The sequence below is a fragment of the Eptesicus fuscus genome, chromosome 1, assembly GCF_027574615.1.
Source record: "Eptesicus fuscus isolate TK198812 chromosome 1, DD_ASM_mEF_20220401, whole genome shotgun sequence".
Classification (NCBI taxonomy): Eukaryota; Metazoa; Chordata; class Mammalia; order Chiroptera; family Vespertilionidae; genus Eptesicus; species Eptesicus fuscus.
The window spans coordinates 34,352,829-34,379,678 of NC_072473.1; the positions used below are offsets into that span (position 1 = coordinate 34,352,829).

General features: G+C 37.3%; 1 protein-coding gene across 1 annotated transcript in view; it reads left to right on the forward strand.

Moving 5' to 3' along the window:
* Positions 1-26,850, forward strand: part of LOC103304817 (spermine synthase-like) — a 99,051-nt gene that overhangs the window by 64,194 nt on the left and 8,007 nt on the right. Inside the window, 1 exon segment of the mRNA XM_054715351.1 lies at positions 13,984-14,165. Within this exon segment, the coding sequence (XP_054571326.1) occupies positions 13,984-14,165 (182 nt within the window).

Consider the following 26,850-nt stretch of genomic DNA (forward strand, 5'->3'; position numbering starts at 1 on the left):
GATGGGCACTTCTTTGGACTGTGAGGAAGAATCAGGTAGTGGAGACACTTAAATAAATGAAAATGTAACTTAAATTATCACATACTTTCTCTCAGTGTGATAATTGTCATAGATACTTGCATAGCAAAGTATAATTTATTTGTGGTGCTAAACATCTATTTTTTGCTTCACGTCACAATGCATGGTTCTAGAAGTATTCATGAATTCCCATAGCATGCACATTTATCAGCTGAGGAATATTTTGCAATAAACAATTCAGTGCAATTTGTTGAATAATTCATATTACTCATGTATTTAGGTTTGTAGTTCTAGGCTTCACATGAATCAAACATGACATTGAATTTTTGGCAGCTAGACAAATATTAGAATGCTAGAAATATGAAGAACTTTACTTTATAAAATTGATAAGATTTAGTTTCAGAATTTAAATACAAATATTTCAAACTCATTTGAGTAACTTTGAACTTATACCCTTGATATTCATTAAATAATTTATATTCTTTTGTCAATTCAATAAATTATTTTTAATATTTTAGAAACAAATTAAAGTACAAATATTTAATTTTAGTTTTTATATTTGCTAAAATTTACACTTTTGCTAAGAATATGTACAATTTTATACCCTTTGAGTACACCTATATTTTTTAATCTTTTAAATTACTAACATGAGGAAACATTCAGAAAATAAAAACAGATGCTATAAAAGTGTAACATAAAAAAGAAGTAAATACAAAAATAAATAGACTTTTTGTTTGTAATTCTTTTTTAAAAATAGAAACAATGACAGTGAGCAAATTTATAGTATGATTCTCACAAAATTCATTAACAAAACAAGAGGATATTAGACATTATTTAATGTACAGATAATTCCTGATCAAAACAAGAAATTTGAGCAAAGTAATTATTCTTATTAAGTCCACAATTCAAATAGGTCGGATGAAATAACTGAATAATTTTTTAACTATATGGCGATTTAATTAGTGATAAAAACAATGAAAAAAAGTAAAAGTACTCCTTTCAGATTCACAACTCAGAAGCAACAAATGCAACTCTGTCCACGCCATTAAATGATGAAGAAACTTATATTCATAAAATCCAGAAAATTGAAAGATGAATTCTGAATCTTATGTTCATTGGATTATGATCATGGAAAATGGCTACCAAGTCCTTAGGACAACATGAAAATGTTTCTTAATAAAATTTATATTAATTATTTATATTAATGTTGTATTTTTCACCAATTAGATGAGCATAGCAGAACATTTAGTATTTCATTTGCACCAAAATTATTTTTAATGGATAAATAAAATGTGGAAAATGAATTTTGTATACTGCCTTCAAAAACAATATATTTTGTCACTGTAGTACAGTCATGATTAAAAGAACACAAAATGTCACTTGCATAAATACAATTATGTAAACTGAGAGAAAAACTTTTCAGTAAACACCATTAATCAGCATTCAATGATGACAAATAAATACAAATACAGAACATTCTCATGATGTTGTTAAAATAATATGTGTCTCTAATATTTAGCAAGCATAGTAGTGCACAGTATTTACAGAAAAACAAAAAAAAATGTTTTATTAGATGCTATTTTGAAATCTCTCAGTTAAACCTGAAACTGGATAAAAATAAATAAAATAAATAATCATTAGCCAGGATGGGAAATTGAAAATGTGATTTTTAATTTAATAGATTGGAAAATAAGAAAATAAATAATCTACAACTTAAAAAGTACACTTTATCCCGTACAAATAAATTATAGCAGGGAAAATCATGTTGAATAAATAATATTTAATATAAAAAGTACAGGTTTTTATTTTATAAGCCACTGGAAAATAAACCATTTTTAATTTGTGGTTTAAATTTAAAAGACTGTTGAGGATGAGCCTATGTTAATGATACAAGTTTGTTTTTGTTTTTTTAATTTCTTTATTGATTAAAGTATCACATATTTGTCCTCATCCCCCCATTCCCATCCCAAACCCCTCCCCACGCATGCCCCCAACCCCCTATTGTCTGTGACCACTGGTTAGGCTTATATGCATGAATATAAGTCCTTTGGTTGATCTCTCCCCCTTACTCCCACCCTCCCCTACCTTCCCTCTGAGGTTTGACAGTCTGGTCGATGCTTCCCTGTCTCCGGGTCTGTTTTTGTTCATCAGTTTATGTTGTTCATTATTTCCCATAGATGAGTGAGATCATGTGATACTAGAAATACACTTATAAGAACCGAAAATGAGACAAGCAACAAGTTTGGTTTAAAAAAATGGTATTGAGACAAAATTGTAACTGAAAATACAGAAGCATTTTGTGTGTGTGTGTGTGTGTGTGTGTGTGTGTGTGTGTGTGTGTGTGTGTGGCTATGTACAGAGCACATATTGAACATATTGAATTTTATACTGGTAGACGTGGCCTCAACTATGTTGATAGTAATGACATATTTATTTAAAAATTGAAAAGTTATACATGATAATTTCTGGATCTATCCTAAGATAGAACATCTTAATTTAACAGACATTATTTTTAACCTTAAAACTATCCTTAGATACATTATGGGATGTCAACTAAATGCAATTAAAATAATTACATTTAACTTAGTCAAAATAAAAATTCACTACAAGAATTAACTGGGGTCGGGAGAGGGGACAGAAGATCCTTAAATAAAGATCAACTAATGGTCTCGAGTGGAAAACAAAATTAATTTTGAATTTACACTTCTAATTTTTTTCTTTGAGAAGCAAAACAGTCATTATCATTAAAGGAGTTAAAATGCAGAGGTTAGTGAAAGGGAAATTCAATGTTTTGTAAAGCACAGATAACTACTAGATTCTACAGCATTAAGAATTATTGTATAGTGTTACTGGCTTTCAGAGAGGCCTTTGGCTTTTAGACCACTTAAATTGAAATGCATGTATTTTAAAATATGATCAGCTTTTGACCCATGCCAAGGCAGAAAGACTGGAATGATAGAGTTCTTTTGGTACATGCTTTTGTTGGATATTTTGTCCTAGTACATTTGTACAAGAATCTCAGGTTACTAGGAGTAGCTGAAAGAAATATCATTGCTTTTAAGAATTCCCTTACATTTCTAAATCAAATTCTACTCTATAGTAATTATCAGGAAATGCATTTACCACGATTTGAAAGTGAAATTTATAAAGCCACTTGTGAAGGACTTCAGGAGGTGTGTCCTTATGTATAGTATACACTGTTGTAGACATAAAACCCCAGATATCTGTGCTTTAACTGAGATGTACTCTATTATACTTATTAAGACTGAATAGCTGTTTGTTCCATTTGAGTCCATTTCAGGGAGGTTGCTTATACTACAGAACTTCTGTGCCCTGTGTTTAAATTTTATGTTTAAGACAATATTGTGTCTCAACTAATAACAACAATAAAAATAACATGTATTCAGTTCTGATATGAGGCTCAGAAATGTTAAGTGATTTATCCAAGATCATATAGCTAGAAGGTGATGGAACCAATACTTGACTCCAAATCATTCTAAATCTAACGTCCATGTTCCTAACCACAATGATTCCACTTTTTCATCATATGTTCCTGTTGGGACCTGACGGATAAAGGAAAATTCTCCCAATGTTAAACATTTTTTTCTGCCCAGCTATGTTTCTAGACATATGAGCCATGGATTTTAATTAAAGTATTACCATCTAAAGAAAAATTTATTTCAAAAGAATAAAGAAAATAATTTGTTTCACTATAAACAAATAAGCTAAGTTACTATATCATTAACATTTGAATGTGAAATAGATAATCACATGCTTTTCAGATTTAACTAGCATTCATTGAGGTACTCACAATGTTGTAGGCACTGGTCAGACAAGTACACTTTGAAGCATTGGGGGAAAAATAATCAAATAACAATAGTTAACATTTATTGAGTGTATATTATATGCTAAGCAATTTAGTTAAATTTTACATTTTTTAATTTAATTATCTAAACATCTCTGTGAATTAACTACCCTAATCAACAAATGAGGATATATATTGAATATCAGAAAGAATTAGATATTTCTCTGAGTTCACAAAGGTAGAACGTTGGGACAGCCTTTTATTTTAAAGCTCATGGCCTTATTCCCCAAACTCGGGTATGGGTCAACATTGCTGTTTTGGCTCTGACTGAACTTATGTACATGTATAATATAGTAATTTAAGATGGTGTTAATTTAGCAGCTTTTTCTCCAGCAGATGTTATCTTCACAGCTCCTAACATATGAAAGCAACGGGGGGGCCAATTGACAGCATAAAGGAGGCTGGGACAGGCATCAAAGATACTTACCTATTTACCATCTTTGCCTAGGTCAGTTCCTAATAAAATGATCTTCCTGTTTGCATATATTTTCCTCTGATATTCCTGTTCTTTGCTCTTTATACATGATCTAATCACGTTCAAACACCACCTTGTTTGGAATCAAACAGGCTATTAACAATGAGGAGATGGGAGTTGCAAATTCATAAACCACTTTTCTTTCAGCTTTAGCACATTTTAGACATTTTACAGAACTACTGTGTAATTCTTCCCATCTGCTGGCCTTCTTCTTCATTGTGAATGATAAGTCAAAATTATACAGGTAAATCTCAGCTTTTTATCTTAATCTTAAAATGGATGTGAAGAGCAAAGAAAGCAACATGTTTCGTTTAACAATCTTTAGGGAGAAAAAAGTCTTTTAGGGAGACCACTGAATATAACAAAATAATACAGCATTTTTCACATTCCTGAAATTGAGTGTCTTGCCCACTAGTTACATTGCATTAAAATTGGTTTGCATTCATCTATTGATTTAATTATTGAAATTTCCTAAGGAAATAAAGCTGCAACCACTTTTCTCAAAGCTTATTGTTTCGGCAAATATATTGAGCATCAGTTAAGCAATTTCAGCCTCTAATTTATTTAATGTATTACAGATGGATATCTGTTTAAGTCATTTCTGCCAACAGGCAAGCCCTTCAGAGTTTAGCGGGAGGAAATACATGCATGCTTCATGAATCCTTAATTTAGTGTGAGAGCCTCCATCTTTTATCTCTGGAAAACAGTTCTGTCAGCAGGATGAACCTCTCTGTAAGGAAGTAAATTAGTAGAAATCCCACTATCTAATGCTTATTGTCTCTCCAAATCCTGATGCAACATACCACACTACAAAAGAGAAATACTAAGTTAATGCAACTGTAAGCATCTTTCAGCAATACTTCTAACCATTCATTAACAATTAATTGTACACACAATTTTTCTTCAACTATCTGGTGAAAGTAGTCTTTAAAAAATGTTTTTATTTATTATAGAGAGAGAGGAAGGGAGAAAGAGAGACAGAAGAAGGAAGAGAGAGAAACATTAATGTGACAAAGAAACACTGATCAATTGCCTCCCATACCCATCCCAACTGGGGATTGAACCCACAACCTGGGCATGTGCCCTGACCAAGAATAGAACCAGTGACCTCTTGGTGCACAGGATGAGGCTCAACCAACACCGGCCAGGGCAAGTAGTCTTTTGTTGTCTTCCCTTTTCCCACATTCATGATTCTAACCAAAGTTCACTTTGTCTAATTTACTTTGTCATGTGGTTCCATGTTTCACAAATTTTGGCTAAATCTATCCTAATAAGTAACTGAATTAAAATGAAAATTTTAAATACACATATTTAAATAATTGGTCTTTTTATTTGCTAAAAAATTGACAATCCTGATTATATCTTTGAGATCAGAGTATGATTTTGTCGTATTTCATTCACAAATCTGGCTTTCTAAGTGTAGTTATTATAAAAGATCTAGAACAAAATACAGAGGATATATTTAAATAATCTTGGACTAATTAAGGCTTTTTTTAACCAACACACAAAACCTAAAAACAGTTAAAAATTAGGTAAATGTAACTTTGTAACATTTTACATTGCATGCATTGAATAATGAAACATGAAAATGTAAATGACAAGGTGAAAATAGAATATAAAATATACCAGTGACAAAGCATTATTTCTTTATTAAACCAAAAATTCTAAAAATCAATAAGAAGAAGCCAACAACCCTGTTCAAAAAGAAGCAGAGCACATATTAAGACAATTCATTGATATTCAAATGTTTTTAAACATATAAAATGAAGCACAATATCAATAATATAAAATATATACAAATTAAAACTATGAGTTGCCATTTTGCCTTTAATTTTAAAATGTTTGATGATATACTGTCTCATAAAGATTGTGGGAAAACAGGCATTCTGACAAATTGTTTGTAGGACTTAAGTTGACATATCTTCTTTGGAGGACAACTTGGCAATATCTACCAAAGTAAAAAAATACACATAACATGAACCCTGATAATTCTACTTCTAGTAATTTTTCCATAGATATATGCATGTGTTCATATACATAATTTGCAGTTGCACATTTGTATTCAAGTTTATATTAATATAGAATATACATATGCATATACACGCATATACATACAGCATTTCCATCATATGAACACAATAACAAAATATCCTTGGATGGATATACTAGAAACTGGTAAGAGTGGTTACTTTTTTCCCAAAAAATATATCTTTATTGATTTCAGAGAGGAAGGGAGAGGGAAAGAGAGGTATAAACATCAATGATGAGAGAGAATCATCGATTGGCTGCCTCTTGCATGTCCTCTACTAGGAAACAAGCCCACAACCCAGGCATGTGCCCTTGACTGGAATGGAACCTGGGACCCTTCAGTCCGCAGGCTGATGCTCTATCCACTGAGCCAAACCTGTTAGGGCAAGAGTGGTTACTTTTGAAGAAAGACAGTAAGCATGAGGGGTGTGGTTTATGGAGAACTCAGGGATAAATATTCATTGATAAAAAAGAAACTTGCTTTTCACTCTATTTCCTTTTGTATTATTTTATTTTTAACATACGCATTATATATTAAGTAATATATATTTACTTATGCATTTGTATAAGTATTATCTGTTTTAAATATTTTTAAAACTAAGGGTGTCTATTTTGGGTGACTAGATATCTGAGCTTTTAAACTAAGAAATTAATACTGTGTGTTCGGGAGCCTCGCCGAGCCTGCTGCCCAGCGAGTTCCGCTGCAGCCGCCCCAGAACTTTGAGAAAATGGCAGGAGGAATTGCTGAGAGGGAATTGACCGACAGGAATTGGGATCAAGAAGACGAAGCCCCGCTGAGTCCTGGATCCGGGTGAGGCCACGCGCCCCTGGGTCCGGGCGAGGTTGGGACCCAGGTGAGGGTGAGGCTGAGTCCTGGGTCTGGGTGAGGCTGCGCGCCCCTGGGTCCGGGAGAGGCCACACGCCCCTGGGTCCAGGAGAGGCCATGCGCCCCTGGATCCGGGTGAGGCCACGCACTCCTGGGTCTGGATGAGGCTGGGTCCTGGGCCGGGGTGAGGTCGCACGCCCCCGGGTCCGGGTGAGGCCGTGCGCCCCTGGATCCGGGTAATGCTGCTTGCCCCTGGGACCGGGTGAGGCCGTGCGCCCCCGGGTCCGGGTGAGGCCACGCACCCCCGGGTCCGTGGGAGTTGGGATCGGGAAGACGTGGCCCAGCTGGGTCCCGGATCCAGGTGCGCTCACCCGGCAACTGGTCACCGCTGCAGACCCGAGTGCCACCGCAATGACCTCGGACCAGCCCGCCGCTGGTCCAGGTGAGGCTGCACACTCCTGGGTCCGGGTGAAGCCAGATCCTGTGTCCGTGTGAGGCCGTGCGCCCCTGGATCCGGGTGAGGCTGGGTTCCGGGTCCAGGTGAGGCTGCGCCCCTGGGTCCAGGAGAGGCCAAGTGCCCCTGGGTCCGGGTGAGGCTGGATTCCAGGCTCGGGTGAGGCCGCACGCCCCCGGGTCCGGGTGAGGCTGCACCCCTGGGTCCAGGAGAGGCCACGTGCCCCTGGGTCCGGGTGAGGCTGGGTCCTGGGCCCGGGTGAGGCCGCGCGCCCTTGGGTCCAGGAGAGGCCACGCGCCCCTGAGTCCGGGTGAGGCTGGATCCCGGGCTCGGGTGAGGCTGCATGCCCCCAGATCCGGGTGAGGCCGCGCGCCCCTGGGTCAGGGTGAGGCTGGAGCCCGGGTCCGGGTGAGGCTGCACGCACCTGAGTCTAGGTAAGGCCGCGCCCCTGGGTCCGGGCGAGACCAAACCAGAGGGAGTCGGACCTGCATTACCACCATTTGTCCACCATCCAGAGCTGAAAAGTCAGTGTCGACATGTACACATAAGGAACTGGTGGACATTGAAATTGGGTCTCAAAAGAACTGTTGGTCCAGAAAGAAACTCACTACAGACTGATTCATTTGCCTGTCAGCATAACTATTATTGCTCGTCTCACATTCGGTTCTTATAAGTATATTTCTAGTAACACATGATCTCACTCATCTAGGGGAAATGATGAACAACATAGACTGATGAACAAGAACAGACCCAGAAACAAGGAGGCATCGACCGGACTGTCGGGCCTCAGAGGGAGGGTAGGGGAGGGTGAGGGTAGGGGGGAGAGGTCAACCAAAGGACTTGTGTGCATGCATATGAGCCTAACCAATGGTTAAGGACAACAGGGGGGTGGGGGCATCCGTGGGGAGGGGTGTGGGATGGGAATGGGGGGATGAGGACAAATATGTGACACCTTAATCAATAAAGAAATTAAAAAAAAAAACCTGACCACACTCAGCTACAATAAAAAGGATTGTTGATGTAAAAAAAAAAAAATACTGTGTGTGAATTTAAACAATTATTAAAGCGAGAAGGTCAAATTGGAAATGAAGAGCTTAAAAGTAAACAACTCTTATTGTGGAACTGGTGTGATAAACAGATGGTGGTTTTGATGAGAAAATTATATGGAATTAATATTCAAACAAATTTTTGCCTAAAATGCTAACTCTTCTATTTACTAAATATGCAGTTTCACTAATCTCTATGACCTTCAGTTTCCATATATGTGGCACTGCCATGATAATGCCTATATCATAATGCATTCCAAATAATTCAATAAAACAATCTCTAAATTGCTTAATACAGGGTTTGTTTTATGATACACACCAAATAAATGCTCATTTGTAATTTTAAAAATTATCAAAAATATCACCAAACAATGCTTTAAGATATGTAAATTTACCTTAGTTCTGTCCATAATTAGGCATATATAATGTAAGCCACTTATTTAAAGACTCTGAATCTCAAGTTCTCATTTGTAAAATTTGAATAATTATTTCAATCTCACCTACCTCAAAGAGTTTTGAAAGAATGATATGAGGTTATATGTTTGGAAGGGCTTTGAATATTACAATACCTAAGGGAATTATTAGTAACTCTCAAAGATTACTTTATGCTCTTTTATAGATCTCTGTTGAAGAAGATTCTATAAACTTCCCCGGGATATTTTGAGGCTGTCTTTGGACTTCCATTCTGTTTATGATCACTGGTAGAGAGAATATGTTAAGGCTCTATATGAATAAAGCTCCTTTCACAGTGCTCATTCTGTGGTATATTTCCTTTCATTCCTCATGCTCCTTTTCAAGATCTGAAATAAACAGAGGTGTTTGACTCCATCCTTAACTGCCTTGCAACCCTTAATTGACTATATAGATAAAGTCACTGACAGAACCCACATATTTTATCTGTTTGTATAAAACCATTAACCCATTATAACCCACTTTGCTTAGATTATTGTCTGAATTGATAGCACATAAAAAAATAGTAAACAAGACTAGGGAAGAAGTCTAAGAAAGGAACAGAGCATGAAGTCTGCCAGGAGAGATCTGAGCTCCTAGTGGTGGGTGAGATAAAAGTGGGTGTTTATTGGGCAGCAGAAGGTAACAGTGAAAGATATTACATCAGAAGAAAGTAGTATTGAAAAATAAGATGAATTACCTTCACGATTTCACACAGGAACACACCCCAGTTTCCAGATCTTTGAATACCAGAGGCCCAGGAATTTGTGTGTAGATTTAGAATATGAAGGGACACTTGAGATTTGTTATAAACTGGATGTTTGTTTCCTTACTAAATTCGTATGATGAAACCTAATCCTAGATGTGATGATATTTGGAGGTGGCCCTTTGGGAAGTATTTAGGTCATGAGGGCAGAATCCATATGAATGGGATTAGTGTCTTTGTAAAAGAGACCCAGAGACTGATAAACAAAATCAGATACAGAGACAAAGAAGCATGGAACAGACTGTCAAACTATAGTGGAAGGCAGGGGAGGATTAGTTGCGGGGCGGAGGGGGTGGCTAGAGATCAACTGAAGGTCTTGTATGCATGCATATAAGGATAAACAATGGACACAGACACTGGTGGGAGGGCGGGAGGATGAGGGCATGTGCCGGGGATAGGGGAGGCTGGGGGGAGGTCAATTGAGGGAAAAGGAGACACATGTACTACTATTTGTAATACATTAACAATAAAAAAAATAAAGAAAATTTTAAAAGAGACCCAGAGAGCTCCATGTCCCTTTCCCATTTGAGGGCACAACAAAAAGGCAGTATCTATGAACCAGAAAGTTAACCTTCACTAGACACTGCATATGTTGGAAACTTAATCTTAGATTTATAGCCTCAACAACTTTGAGAAATACATTTCTATTGTTTAAGCCATCTGGTTTAGGGTATGTTTGTTATATCAGCCGAAATTGGACTAAAGCAAGACACTTCAATGCCTTCCTCCAAAGCTTGAGTCCCCTCTAGAGCATTTTAAACATGTGAATGTACAGTATCATTGCTTGATCACTTTTATTGACAGAAAACTCACTAATTTCCCAGGCAATAAATTCTGTTTGTTCTCCTCATGAACATTGATATTTTTCTTTTTATATGTGGTAATATAGGTTTTATTGTTTTCATATAACAGTTCTTCAGCTATCTAAATACAGAAATTAAAGGCCCTTGGATTTATTAACATTTTTAGTTTCAAGTTCTATCAATTTTTCCTACTCTGACATGCTTTCCAATCTTTATACAATTCCAGACATTTTCTTATAAATGGACTCTTGTTTGTCAATATCCTGTGTAGTGCCCATAACTAAACATAATTTTCTGGGTGTAAGTGTAGTAATATAAACTAAAAGTCCATGAGCTTCTTTATTTTAGAAAACTTTCTTTTATTAAAGACTAGTGGCCCAGTGCACGAAGTTTGTGCACAAGGGCAAGGGGGTGTCCCTCAGCCTGGCCTGCACCCTCTCCAATCTGGGACCCCTTGGGGGATGTCCAACTGCCAGTTTAGGTCACTGTGGGATTGGGCCTAAACCGGCAGTCGGACATCCCTCTCACAATCCGGGATCACTGTCTCCTAACCGCTCAACTGCCTGCGTTCCTGATCACCCCTAACCACTCTGCCTGCCGGCCTGATCGCCCCCAACTGCCCTTCCTGGGCAGCCTCATGGCCCCCAACTGCCCTCCCTGGCCGGCCTCATGGCTCCCACCTTCCTTCCCTGGCCCACCTCATGGCCCCCAACTGCCCTCCCGCCAGCCTGATCACCCTTAACCACCTCTGCCTCAGCCCCACCACCATGGCTTTGTCCAGAAGGATGTCTAGAAGGTCTCTTGGTCTAATTAGCATATTACTCTTTTATTAGTATAGATTGCTTTAGCATCTTAGAAGCCAAGATATGTCCTTCTTCTTTCTCACATTGAACTTACTGTTAATAAACACCCTTTGGGTTTTATTACATGCATTTTGGCTATGCTATGTGTAATGTCTTTTACTCAGAAAAACTGAAAAGAGGGCATGGTATTTTCATATATTCCTGGAAGAAAGAGAGAATACTACATAGTGAGTATGCTGTAGGTGCTTAGGATCTTGAGTTCTAGAACTAGACAGCCTACATCTGTAAGTCACTAGCTTTGTAATCCAGATTATTTAATCTCATTCTGTGCTTTCATTTTTCAATGTATATTAAATGAAAGATATTTATATAACCTGCCTCATGATGTTATTGGCAAAATTAAATGAGCTAATATAAGTGAAGTTTTTACACGAGTACCTACAACAAAGTAAGCCCTCAACAAATTATAAATATACTATGGGAACTTGAACTGGTGTATAATAGAAGATATAACATTGGACTTGCTAAGATACAAAATACTTAACATGTTTTATGGGAATATGGACCCTGGTCATTGAGAAGAACTCGAAATATGTGCACTTCTTATCTTTTAATATATGATAATATATTTCCCTATTCCTTCATTTCCCTTCCTTCCTTCCTTCCTTCCTTCCTTCCTTCCTTCCTTCCTTCCTTCCTTCCTTCCTTCCTCTCTTTTTCATTTTATCTTTTTAAGTTTCTTGATTTATTTATAATTCATTTTGTTTAAAATACAGAGACTTTTTATCTTGAGATGAATATGGTACATATTTTTTTTTACTTGACTGTATTAAGAAATTTAGATACTTCTATCTCAACTGTGGGCATACTAGTCATGCACTTAGAAATCTTATGCCAACTGGATAACTTAGATTTTTAAAATTTTCTTCACATGCATATCAAGACACCAATGAAAGAGCTGATGCTTTTTCTTTCCTTATGGTTTCTAGCTTCAAGTAGAAGCAGTAGTTCAAAGAGAAAAGTGATCAAAATGTTTAGGAGTTTAAGGAGAAAAAAGCCCAAACAATGTAGTTTCCACTACTGATGATTTATATTCTTTAAAAGCTTCTTTTAAGCTCATTTGAAGACTGGTTCACATAGCACAGTGTATAATCTTCACTTAAGATGAAATCACCCCATTCATGCTCCATCACAAATAAAAGGATTGATGGTGAGGATAATTAGGACTTCCTACTTATTTGGGGTGGTCTGGCCAGAAATGAAGCTATCTGAGAGAGCCCTACTCAAATACTTTACTGAATGTAGCACAAAAGGTTTGAAGTTCTTTTATTCTTGTCCTTATATCCAACCTATTCCAAATATCAACATAGATTTTAGAACTCCCACAATGGTTTCTAACATTTGACCTATTTCATTTTCATTTTCTGTGTGGTCTAAGTGAAGCAGTGTGGGCATGTGAAAGAGCATTGGACTGACAATTAGGGGATTTGTTTCACAGCCTCAAGGGGTTTATAGAGCTGAAATATATTTGAAGGCTTGGGTTTTTCCCGCTTAACCTTACTAGGTAGGTTAGGAAGATTTCACTTCCCTGAGTTTCCATTGCCTCTACTAAAATACCGGCATGATTATACAACTAGATGAAAATCTTTAGAATATAAACTCTGTATCATAGTTGGTTATAGAAAACAACTTCTAGCATAACACATTATACTCAATGGAAAATATTTGTATTTAGAAATACTTGTTCTACCTTTTCAAAAGATTGTTGTAAAGATAAATTGAGGTAGTAGATGTAAAAGTGCTTTAAATAACAGAATTATATAACTGACAATGTAACCCATAATGATTTAACTTATATGTGGAATCTAATGAACAAAATAAACTAACAAACGAAATAGAAACAGACTAACTCTTAGCTACAGAGAATAGACTAACAACTGTCAGAGGGGAAGGGATGGGGGGCTATGTGAAAAAAGTGAAGGGATAAAGTAAAAAAAATTCTCATAGGCAGACAACAGTAGGGTGATTACCAGAGAGAAAGGGAGGTATATGGGGGATACTGGTAAATTGTGATGGAAGGAGACTTGACTTTGGGTGGTGAACACACAATACAATATTCAGATGATGTATTATAGAATTGCACACCTGAAACCTATATTATTTTATTAACCAATTTCACCCCCAATAAATTCAATAGAAACTATTTTTAAAATAATAACTAATGTTAATTTTGCTTTTCAAAGTGGTTTCACATAAAGTTTCTTTCTTAATCCTGACATTGATCATGTTAGGTGGATGTTCTTATTTAGTTAATGGATTTAGTTAATTGAGACAGTGGATCACTGATTTGGCCATGAATTGAACAGAGACCCTAATGCAGGATTTCTAAAATTGCCTCAAATTTGTTTTTTGATAGTTAATATTTTGGTAAATCTTATACTTAAACAAGCACATGAAATATGTAATACTTGACCCAAAAGATGAAGATCCATCTATGTTAAAGGAGATATGGAGTTTCATTGTTCCCTCTTTACTTCACCCACACATCACTTTTGAAAGTCATTGTGAAAGCCACAGCATTTTTAAAGATGGAACTCGTGATTTGCAGGGCCAGAATTGCACACTGACAAGGTAATCAAAACTGATAGAGGGTAAATTCTTAACAGTAAAGGGGAAAAAGTCTTCTTGCTCTAACGTGTAAACAACATGACTCTCATTGTAAGTTTCTCAAAACTTATAGGAAAAAAAATGTCATATCAATTTTTCAGGTTAAGTATACTTGTGTCTCTTGCCTGAATTCAAAAGGGAAAAATACTTTAACTTCACATAAACTAAATTTTTAATGTATTATTATTATTTTTAATGGCCAAGGACTTATGCTTAATAGTCTATGAAGTAGTGTCTTTTAATTTCATAGTGTACACTACCCTCCTTTACTTGCCATCTTGGGACAAACAAAACAAAATAGCATTTTTCTCAAGTCAAGGACAAAACACATGCTTGATGGTGAATGATTGTAAAAGACTGTTGTTTATTTCAGTGCTGCTTTATTTCTCTTGAATCTCATGTCACTCAGAGGGGGAAAAAATGTTTCTTCTCTCCAGCAAGGATACTGTTTGCAATGAGCATTAAAAGATAGCTTTAAAGCCATCCACAATTATGACCTTGACTAGGAAAATGTAAGTTAATAAGGCTTCAACAAATTATGGCATTTTTAGTCGACTTGCCTAGTGAGGTGTTAATTGTAAAACTGAAAGACATTATGTTCAGCTTTCTCTATCACATCTTTTGTGTTTTAATAGTGACACTTCATTGAGTGCAATTAACAAAGCCTAGGAGATTTATTAACACTTCTTCATGGCCAATGATCCATTCCACTTAAGACATAACACTGTAAAATGCACATTATCTCCTTTTGGCACTTACAATAATGCTTCATGAACTAGGAAGGCATATGTTAAAGCAGATAAAATAGCATTATTAGCTGACAAATCTTACAATTTATTAGACAGTTAATTTATCAGCTTAAAAGACACTTAAAACAGCTGTGCATTTAATGTCTTTTTAATGTATCCAGTAAAACTTGCATAATTGCCTGTAGTGCAATTTATTTTTAGCTATGTTGCAAAATGTCTGCATTTACTGTTTACATCTTCTTTAATTTCTCCTGCAAGGCTCATCACATCTCTGCCTGAGCCCTAATGGCCAGGGCCAATAATCAGACAAAAAGCCTCTTCAAACAAATGGTTCCCTGTGAATGAACTATTCAAAAGTGAATGCTGCTTGGGACCCAGGGAGTGTTTGCATTTTATCTCTACACCAAGGGCAAAGGATGAGGTTCAAAAATAAATAAGTAAGTAAGTAAGTAAGTAAATAAATAAATAAATAAATAACACCAGGGTGACTCAAATCATTAGGGCTGTTTCAAATATTCACATTACAATCAGACAACAGCAGCCTTTTCTAAGCATTTTAATTTGGTGCCCATTCAAAACTACCGGTCTGGAGTGGGAACTAACAAGGCTTTCAAACTTCATTAACTAAGTTGTTTCACTTTATAATTAAGGTAAAAGCTCCCTGCTGATTAATTGGTTTATATCTAAGTATTGTACTAGACGAGGAACAGGAGCAAAGGAGAAAAGTGTGAAAGATAAAACACATTACACAGATTTGACTTGAATTTGGTTTAGTTTTTTGTTACCCCTTAATTTAATGGAAACTTTGTTAAAGCTTTCTATTTTCTACAGAATCTTTCCCAGTAATTATGTCTGGGGGAAATGAGTATAGTTATTATTAAAACAAAAAGTCATACAGTGCAAGTGCAGTTTGTCCGTAATGAAATTACAATTTAAGATTTGGTCTCTGGACTTCCAAGAGTTTGAAGTAGTCTACTAAGAGAGAAATTATTTTTCTCATTCTAAAATTTAAAGTTCCACCTCGCCTCCCATCTGTTGTGAGATTTCCCACAGCTGGAAGGCAGAGGCATGTGTTCATTTTAAAGATAATGAGTGGTACCCAATTTCAACTTTTCCTTTCTACTGCGTTACATATTCCTTATAATTTCTGAGGTTAATCTAAGTCCTTTAAGATGTTTTCAGAACTTAATATTACAAGAGAGAGAGAGAAAGAGAGAGAGAGAGAGGGAGAGAGAGAGAGAGAGAGAGAGAGAGGGAGATGTGTGTCAACATGCATGAGCACACAACATTAAAATAACTTGCAGGATTATAAATGTGTAGGGATGAAGGAAAACATTTTTCACAAAGATTAGCCAGGATCTCAGTATAAGATAGACTTTTTAAGTCTGAAATAAATTACTCTGATAAAATTCTTACCTAATTGAGGATTAGGTACAGATGAGGCTCAAAAATCTTGTTATATGGATAGTAACTTTATTATTTAGTCAGAATAATTAAAATTGTTGTTTAACTTAATTTACTCTTATTTAACAGGACTGATTGTTAGAAAAATAGAGGCCTTTCATGTGTCTAAACTTATATGTATTTGCATCTTACTTGATATACTCACAATAGCCCTGTGGGATAGATATTGTTATCACCATTGTATAAATTACAGGAAATTCAGAATCAAAGCAACTTATCACATAAACCTCAGAGCTGGAGTGAAAACTCACAACTGCCTCTTAATCCAATTGCTTTCTTCTACACCATTGCTGCCTTAGACTGACTACTTAGACCCATGGTCGGCAAACTGTGGCTCGTGAGCCACATGCGGCTATTTGGCCCCTTGAGTGTGGCTCTTCCACAAAATACCACGGCCTGGGCAAGTCTATTTTGAAGAAGTGGTGTTAGACGAAGTTTAAGTTTAAAAAATTTGCCTCTCAAAAGAAATGTCAATCGTACTGTTGATATTTGGCTCTGTTGACTAATGAGTTTGCTGACCACTGACTTAGACCAATATAAATAATACTACCTAGACTGAAGTTCAGGCTGAAGGTAAAACAAAACAAAATTCACACAAAGAAAGTGTCACATCATTATCTCTACAAAAGATCTCTAGCATGTATCTGATTCATTTTTTTTATTAATTATAAACATTTAATAGCATATTTCATAAGAAAATGGATTATGCATTCAGTTCTAACTCTTTGAAAACACATTTAATTTTGGTCACTTTGGGAAAAAAGTTGTCATTTTTATTTCTGAATCTGTTCTCTATGAACATGTTGAAATATTTCACCAAGTTTTGGCTAAGAAACACAAATCTACATTAATCTTATAATATATTTTATTTTTCTATTGAGAAACATTCCCCAACATTAACAGGAATTGGGCAAAAACACTACTCATGGAAAAATGCTCTCTTCATTTGTAAGTTCTAACAGCATATTTTACACATCTGCTTGTTTTCAGATTCAAGTATTCAAAAGCCATAAACTACTGAGTCCCAAGTACTTGTTACTCTGTCTCCTTCATTCCAGGTGTGTAGATGTACTGGTTCTTTAAAGCATACATTATTGATAGTCTGAGCATGTGTATATGTTTATGAGTGCATGTGTGTGTGTACATTCAGGCAAGTGCATGCTCAAATTTAAGATGTAAATACTAATGTATTGAGTTTAACAACAAAAGTTATGCCCCTTACTTACGTGCACTAAAAGAAAGCATTTATATGATTCATTTTAAACTAGTTATAAACATTTAATTGCATATTCTTCACAAAGATGAATCTACTAATGATAATTGCTTTGACATCTGATTAGGCCACATTGTGGACAAATTTACTGCTACAGTGAAAATGGTAAAGGCTCCATCATTTTCCTCATTGTAGTCTAATTACAATTTGATTTAGACAGTTTCTTTTAGAGAAATCATTCTGCCAAGTAGTGACTCTAATAGGGATATGTTAATGAAAGGAATGAAGTTTTAAAGAAATGCACCATCCCACATAATATCGGCACTATAAACCTAACATTTATTGAGTTTAAAGCTAATAATTTTCATAGCGCTTCAATTACATACCAAAAATTTCTATATATTTGACATGGCAACCAAGCAAAGTAATAACTTAAGATCTCAGGTGAAAACAAAGTAACATATTTTTGGTTCTTTGTATTTTGAAGAAGATAATTCATTTTTCCTCCAAAGAAAAGACATAATCCAAAAATACATTTGAGTTATTTTAGGTGCTATATGTCATGGGAAAATCATATACATTCCTTGTCTTTGTGTTGCATGAATTAAGAATGAGAACATCTGCTAAAAGCTATAGTTCTTGGGAATCAAGATTCTCATAATAGTGAAATCATCAGTGAACATTGAAAGAATATAGGCTGACTTGTCAAGGGACCAGTTTAACCTTGAAAGGGAAAAATGACTTAAATTCTCTATCTGTTTATTTAGCTATCAAAATGTGAGGACCAAAGGGAAAGGATTTGAAACTTTTAAAACTAACATAACTATGTTCAGGTGAATAATTTAAATTGCCTAAATTAGTTCAATGCATTTTAATTTTAACTTTAAAACTGTTTTAAAACATATAATTGTATTGACTCATTATTCCCACATTACAATAATCTATTTTTAATTAACAAGCTATCTGTGGTTATTTATACTAAAATAACATAGATATGAAATATTGTTCTGTCCAAATTTTAGACAATGTTGTTAAACTCTAAAGCCATAAATATTGTGGATGCATTCTGAGCATGGTGATTGTGATATTATAGTTTGTCTTTATATTCCAAATAGAGGCCCGGTGCATGAAAATTCATGCACTGGAGGGGGGTCCCTCAGCCTGGCCTGCCCCCTCTCACAGTCCTGGACCCCCTCAGGGGAAGGAGGCAACTCGGTGATCAGGGGAAGGCAATACCCCCATCACACCTCTGCTGCTGCCACTGCCGGCAGCTCAAGCCTCACCCGGCCCTGGTTACCTGAGCCTCAGGTAGCCCTGGGCAGCTAGTCAGCCGCTATTCAAGGCTTGTGGCAGTCAATTAGCATATTACCTCCTTATTGGCTGTGGGCACCACCATCTTTGTTAGGGCATGATGGTCAATTAGCATATTCCCTCTTTATTAGATAGGATATTTATTTATAAAATTACTAAATAAACTACTGGTAAATAATATTACTATTTGTCAGTTTCTTACAAAACTAAATATGTTTTTACCATACAAGCCAGCAATTACACTCCTTGGTTTTTATCCAAATAAGTTGAAAATTTATGTCCACACAAAAACCTGCACATGGATTTTTACAGCAAATTTATAATTGCCAAAACTTGGAAACAACCAAGATGTCTTTCAGTAGGTAAATGGATAAATAAATGTTGGTTCTTCCAAGAAAAGACATGGAAACCTTAAATGAATGCCTCTAAGTAAAAGAATCCAATCTTAAAAGGGTACATACTAGCCCTAGCTAGTTTTGCTCAGTGGATAGAGTATCATTCTGCAGACTGAAGGGTCCAAGTTTTGATTCCAGTCAAGGGCACATGCCCAAGTTGGAGGCTCGATCCCCAGTATGGGGCATGTGAAACTCTTCTGTATTACACTACAATGACAGATATGTGCCATTATGCATTTGTTAAAACCTATAGAATGTTCAATGCCAAGAATGAACATTATATAAACTTTAGAGTTGGGGTGATAATTATGTATTCATGTAGGTTGGCATGGCTCAGTGGTTGAGCATTGACCTATGAACCAAGAGGTCATGGTTAGATTCCTGGTCAGGGCAGATCCCCAATGTGGGGCATGCAGGAGGCAGCTTGATCAATGATTCTCTCTCATCATTGATGTTTCAATCTCTTCCCTTCTCCCTTCCTCTCTGAAATCAATAAAAATATGTTTTTTTAAAAAGGTACATACTATATAATTTCAAGTAAATAACATTGTGGAAAAGTCAAAATTATGGAGATAGTAAAAAATAAGTGGTTGTTAATGGTCAAAGCGTGGGTGAGAGGAATAGGTGGAGCACAGAGGATTTTTAGGGAAGTGAAACTATTCTGTATCATACTACAACTAGAGACCTGGTACATGGGAGTGGGAGAGAGGGTCCCTCAGCCCGGCCTGCACCCTTTCCAATGCGGGACCCCTCGGGGGATGTCCGACTGCCACTCGCAATCTGAGACCACTGGCTCCTAACCGCTTGCCCGCCTGCCTGCCTGATCACCCTTAACCACCTCTGCCTGCCTGCCTGATTGCTCCTAACTGCTCCCCTACTGGTCTGATTGCCCATAACTGCCTCTGCCTCACCCTGCACCCAGGACCCAGGATTCTCTCCTCTGGCCGGTCACAGACACCCAGGACCCGGGTTTCCCTCACTCTGGCTGGCAGCAAGCACCTGGGCCGGCTTTGACTGGGCCCCTGCAGCCTCAGGGGACTATGAGCAGGTAGCTTGTCCCTCTCCCGGGCTGCAGGCACAGGCGCTGGCACCCGGGACCATGGGGTGGGCGAGTTGTCCCTCTCCTAGGCCACAGGAGCAGCTGCTGGCACCTGGGACTGCAGATACTGTGGAGCATGCGGATTGTTCCTCTCTTGAGCCACAGGTGCAGGCACAGCCATTGTCCCTGGACTGCAGGAGGGCAGCTTGTCCCTCTACTGGGCCACAGCCTGGCTGGTACCCATTCCTCTCTCCTCATTTTTAAGTGTCTGAGCCCTTAAGGTGTGAAGGTGTAAGGACCATTTGCATATTAGCTCTTTATTATATAGGATGGCAGATATGCGCCGTTATGCATCTGGTAAAACCTATAGAATGCTCAATGCCAAGAACAAACCCTATATAAACTTTAGAGTTGGGGTGATAATTATGTGTCCATGTAGGTTGATTGACTGTAACTAATGCATCATTCTGATGGAGGGTTTTGATAATGAAGGGGCTATGAGGAGGTTAAAATGGAGAGGAATATGTGGAAACTCTGTAGTTTTCATTCAGTTTTTCTGTGAAACTAACTCTTCTAAAAAGTGAAATATATTTAAAATAAAACAAAACAGAGTAAAATGATAAAAGAATATGATTTAGTCAATGGCATCCTAGGGGAAATTAAACATGGGTTATTTATTCTAACACTAGAGGCCCAGTGCACAAAATTCATGCATGGTTAGGGTCCCTAGGCCTGACTGTAGATCAGAGCTGATCTGTGGGGCAACCATCAGGGTGATCGGGGGGCCCCCGCTGACACCCACCTTGGCCGGCCTGCGATTGCTGGCCCCACCCCCAGCTGCAGCTGCCATTCACCTCGCTCTGAGGGAGGCAACCAGCGGGTGAACCTTCAGGGCGATCATGGGCCCCCCTGGCACCCACCTTGGCTAGCGTGGGGCCTGCAGGCTGGGGTAGCTCCTGCATTGAGCATCTGCCCCCTGGTGATAAGTGCACATCATAGCAGCTAGTCATTCTGCCAGTCATTCTGCTATTCAGTCAATTTGCATATTAGGCTTTTATAATATAGGATTGTTTTTAATATAATGGTTATTTCCAGGCAGTAATAACCAACATTGTATTTGGAGAGGATAACATGTTTTTTTGCCAAGACATGAAAAAAGCCTCCTGCATCTAAACTATGTTCTTGTCTTTTGAGCAATGGGAATCATAAGCCAATGAATTGCACTTTTAGTGGTTGTTATGGGCTGAATTACGGTCCTCTCATTATTTAAACATTGGAGCCCTAAGCACCAATTCCTCAGAATGTCACTGTATTGGAGACAAACCAAGATGGCAGCATAGGTAAACACCTGAACTTGCTGCCTTGCACAACCACTTCAAAACTACAACTAAAAGACAAAACGGACATAATCCAGAACCACAGGAAGGCTGGCTAAGTGGAAATTCTACCACTAGAAGGGAAGAGAAAGGCACACTGAGACTCAGAAGAGCTGCATAAGTAAAGTGCAGAGGTACGGAGGTGCATGTGCGGAAAGGGCTAGCAACTGAGTGCTTGGAGCTTACTAGTTATCAAGAACAATTGTGGAAGGAAGTGGGAAGAGATTAAGGAAGGAAGGGAGGGAGAGAGGGAGGGAGGAAGAAAGGATCGCTCTTTTGAAAATACTTTGAAGATAGAGACCTGTTTTCTATCCCCTAGTACCAGCTCTTGTCATTAAAGTAGTTTGGGATGTAAAGTCTCTCCTTTCCTTCAGGTCTGATATATTTTGTTCTACCTTAATAATGTCACATCAGGAGAGTAGGAAAAATGGCGACTGAATAAAGACGTGTTCTAAGATTGGTCCTGGGGCGGAGAGTAAGAACAGCTGAGATTCGCATGGGGAGTGTTGGCAAGCTAAGGGACAGCTAAACTCCAGAAGAAGGTGGAAAAGTGCTAGGCAGGGTTCCTCTGACCTTGCAGCACCCACCACAGCTGGGTCCCCTCCTGGAGCAGCGGGCTCAGAGGAGGAAAACTCGCCATCTTGAAAGGAAAGGAGGGTTTTATTGGAGGCCTGACTTTCCGCGACAACGGCGAACACTGAACAGCTGTGAGCACCAGAACACTGGCCTCCAATCTGCTCAAACACTCGGATTCAAAGGAACTCTTCACTGCACCAAGAAAAGACGAGATTTCGCGGGGATAAGGAGAGAGAGAACTATATAACCAGACATCCGGAGAAGAGAGACCATGGGGAGACAAAGAAACAGCCCCCATAGGAAAGAAAAGTAGGCATCACCAGAAAAGGAAGTAAACAAATTTGAGGCAAGCCACCTATCAGAGAATGAATTCAGAAAAATGGTCATAAGGTGGCTGAAAAGAATGGAAGATAAATTCGACAATATGAGTAAGAACCAAGAGGAAATGAAGAAGAACCAAGAAGAAATGACAAATGACATCGCTGCTGTAAAGAACTCAATAGAAAGCATCAAGAGTAGACTAGAAGAAGCAGAGGACCACATCAGTGAGCTAGAAGACAAGATGGAAAAAAATACCCAAATAGAACAGCTTCTAGAAAAAAAAAATTAGAAAGCATGAGGAGATACTAAGGGAACTTCAGGACAACACGAAACAAAACAACATCCAAATAATAGGGGTACCAGAAGGAATGGAAACTGAGCAAGGAATAGAAAACCTGTTTGAAGAAATAATAACAGAAAACGTACCTGATATAGGAAAGAAAAAACCCACACTAATCCAAGAAGCTCACAGAGTCCCAAGCAAAATGAACCCCAAAAGACCGAGGTCAAGGCACATTATAATTAAATTGGCAAACACCAACGACAAAATAAGAATCTTAAAAGCAGCCAGAGAGAGACAGAAAGTTATATACAAAGGAACCCCCATCAGACTAGCAACTGATTTCTCAACAGAAACTCATCAGGCAAGAAGGGAATGGAATGAAATATACAAAGTCATGCAAAGGAAGGGTCTGAATCCAATAATACTGTACCCAGCAAGGCTATCAATCAAAATTGAAGGTCAAATCAGGAGCTTCACAGAAAAAAAGGACTAAGGGAGTTTATCACCACCAAACCAGCAATGCAAGAAATGCTAAACGGTCTGCTGTAAAAAAACAAAAAACAAAAAAAAAAGAAAGAAATAGGAAGCAAAGAAGGAACATAGGGGTATAGAAAAAAATGGTGACAAATAAGTACCTATCAATAATAACTTTAAATGTAAATGGATTGAATGCCCCAATCAAAAGACATAGGGTAACTGAATGGATAAGAAAACAAAACCCATATATGTGCTGTCTACAGGAAACCCACCTCAGAAAAAAAGACGCATACAGACTGAGAATGAAGGGATGGAAAAAGGTTTTCCAGGTGAATGGAAATAAAAAAAAAAGCTGGGGAAGCAATACTTATATATGACAAATAAGATCTCAAAGTGAAGGACAGAACAAGAGATAATGAAGGCCACTTCATAATACTAAAGGGAGGAATCCAACAAGAAGAAATAACTCTTGTAAACATATACGCACCCAATACAGGAGTACCCAAATACATAAAAAATCTCCTGGAAGATATCAAAGGAGAGATTGACAGCAATACAATCATAGTAGGAGACTTTAATACTCCACTATCAGCATTGGACAAATCCTGTAACCAAAAAATCAGTAAAGAAACATCAATCCTAAATGACTCACTAGACCAGATTGAATTAATCGACATCTTCAGAACATTTGACCCCAAAGCCACAGAATATACATTCTTCTCAAGTGCACATGGGTCATTTTCAAAGATAGACCATACGTTAGGACATAGGCAAAGTCTCTCCAAATTTAAGAAGATAGAAATCATATCAAGTATCTTCTCAGATCACAGCAGCATAAAACTGGAAATCAACTACAATAAAAACAACCCAAAGAAATCAAATATTGAGACTAAACAGCATGCTATTAAACAATAACTGGGTTACCAAAGACATCAAGGAAGAAATAAAAAACAGCATGGCAACAAATGACAATGAAAACACAATCCAAAATTTATGGGACACAGCGAAAGCAGTCCTGACAGGGAAGTTCATAGCTCTACAAGCCTACTGCAAAAAACAAGAAACAATGGTAATAAATTACCTAACGCAACAAATCAAAGAGTTAGAGAGAGAGCAACAAGAAAAGCCCAGTGTAAGCAGAAGGAAGGACAGAATAAAGATCAGAGTGGAGATAAACGACATAGAGACCAAAGAAAAAATAAAAAAGATCAACAAAACCAAGAGTTGGTTCTTTGAAAGGATAAACAAGATTGATGAACCTCTAGCCAGGCTCACCAACAAGCAAAGAGACAGGACCCAAATAAACAATATCAGAAATGAAAGTGGTGAAATAACAACAGACCCCGCCGAAATTCAAAGGATTCTTACAAAATACTACGAACAACTCTATTCCAACAAACTGGACAACCTGGAGGAAATGGACATATTCCTAGAAAAACATAACCTTCCAAAACTCAACCAGGAAGAATCTAAACAGCTCAACAGGCCAGTAACTATGGAAGATATTGAAACAGTTATAAAAAAGCCTTCGGCAAACAAAAGCACAGGGCCAGACGGCTTTACAGAAGAGTTTTACCAAACATTCAAGGAAGAACTAAAACCTATCCTCCTCAGACTATTCCAAAAAATTCAAGAGGAAGGAACACTTACAGGCTCCTTCTATGAAGCCAGCATCACCCTAATACCAAAACCAGATAAAGACAACACAATGAAAGAGAATTAAAGACCAATATCCCTCATGAACATAGATGACAAAATCCTCAACAAAATTATAGCAAATAGGCTCCAGCAGTACATCAGAAAGATCATACACCATGACCAAGTAGGATTTATCCCAGGGATGCAAGGATGGTACAATATCCGCAAATCAATAAACGTGATACATCACATAAACAAATTGAGAGACAAAAATCACAGTCATATCAATAGATGCAGAAAAAGCATTTGACAAAATCTAACACCCTTTCTTGATAAAAACTCTCAACAAAGTGGGAATAGAAGGATCATACCTCAACATAATAAAAGCTATATATGATAAACCCACAGCAAACATCATACTCAATGGGCAAAAACTAAAACCATTTCCCCTAAGAACAGGAAAAAAACAGCGATGCCCTCTCTCAGCACTCCTTTTTGACATAGTAGTGGAAGTATTAGCCATTGCAATTAGACAAGAAGAAGAAATAAGAGGCATCCAAATTGGAAAAGAAAAAGTAAAACTGTCCTTATTTGCAGATGACATGATATTGTACATAAAAAAACAAAAAGACTCCATCAAAAAACTAATAGACTTAATAAATGAATTCGGCAATGTAGCAGGATACAAAATTAACGCCAAGAAATCTATGGCATTTCTATACACCAATATTGAACTTAAAGAAAGAGAGACTAAAAAAGCAATCCCATTTACCATCACACCAAAAAAACTAAGATACCTAGGAATAAACTTAACTAAGGAGATAACTAAGATACCTAGGAATAAACTTAACTAAGGAGACCTATACACGGAAAACTACAGGACACTAAAAAAAGAGATAGAGGAAGACGTAAACAGATAGAAGAACATACCATGTTCATGGATTGGTAGAATCAACATCATTAAAATGTCCATACTACCCAAAGCAATCTATAGATTCAATGCACTCCCCATCAAAATACCAACAGCATATTTCACAGACTTAGAAAAGAACTCTCCAAAAATTCATCTGGAATAAAAAAAGACCCCGAATAGCCACAGCAATCCTGAGAAAGAAGAATAAAGTAGGAGGGATCTCAATACCAGATTTCAAGCTGTATTACAAAGCCACTGTTCTCAAAACAGCATGGTACTGGCACAAGAACAGACATATAGATCAATGGAACAGAATAGATAATCCAGATATTGACCCAAACCACTATGCTCAATTAATATTTGACAAAGGAGACATGACCATACAATGGAGTCAAGACAGTCTTTTCAATAAATGATGTTGGGAAAATTGGACAGATACATGCAAAAAAATGAAACTAGATCATCAAATTACACCATACACAAAAATAAACTCAAAATGGATACAGGACTTAAACATAAGACAGGAAACCATAAAAATACTAGAGGAATCCACAGGCAACAAAATCTCAGACATATGCCAAAAGAACTTCTTCACTGACACTGCCCCTCGGGCAATGGAAGCTAAAGAGAAAATTTACAAATGGGACTACATCAAAATATAAAGCTTTTGCACAGCAAAAGAAACCATCAACAAAACAAGAAAGCCCACTCTATGGAAGAACATATTTGCAAATGCTATCACTGATAAAGGTTTAATCTCCAACATCTACAGGCAGCTTATGCAACTTAATAACAGGAAGATAAATGATCCAATAAAAAAATGAGCAACAGACCTAAATAGAATCTTTTCAAAAGAAGACACAAAGAAGGCCAAGAGACACATGAAAACATGCT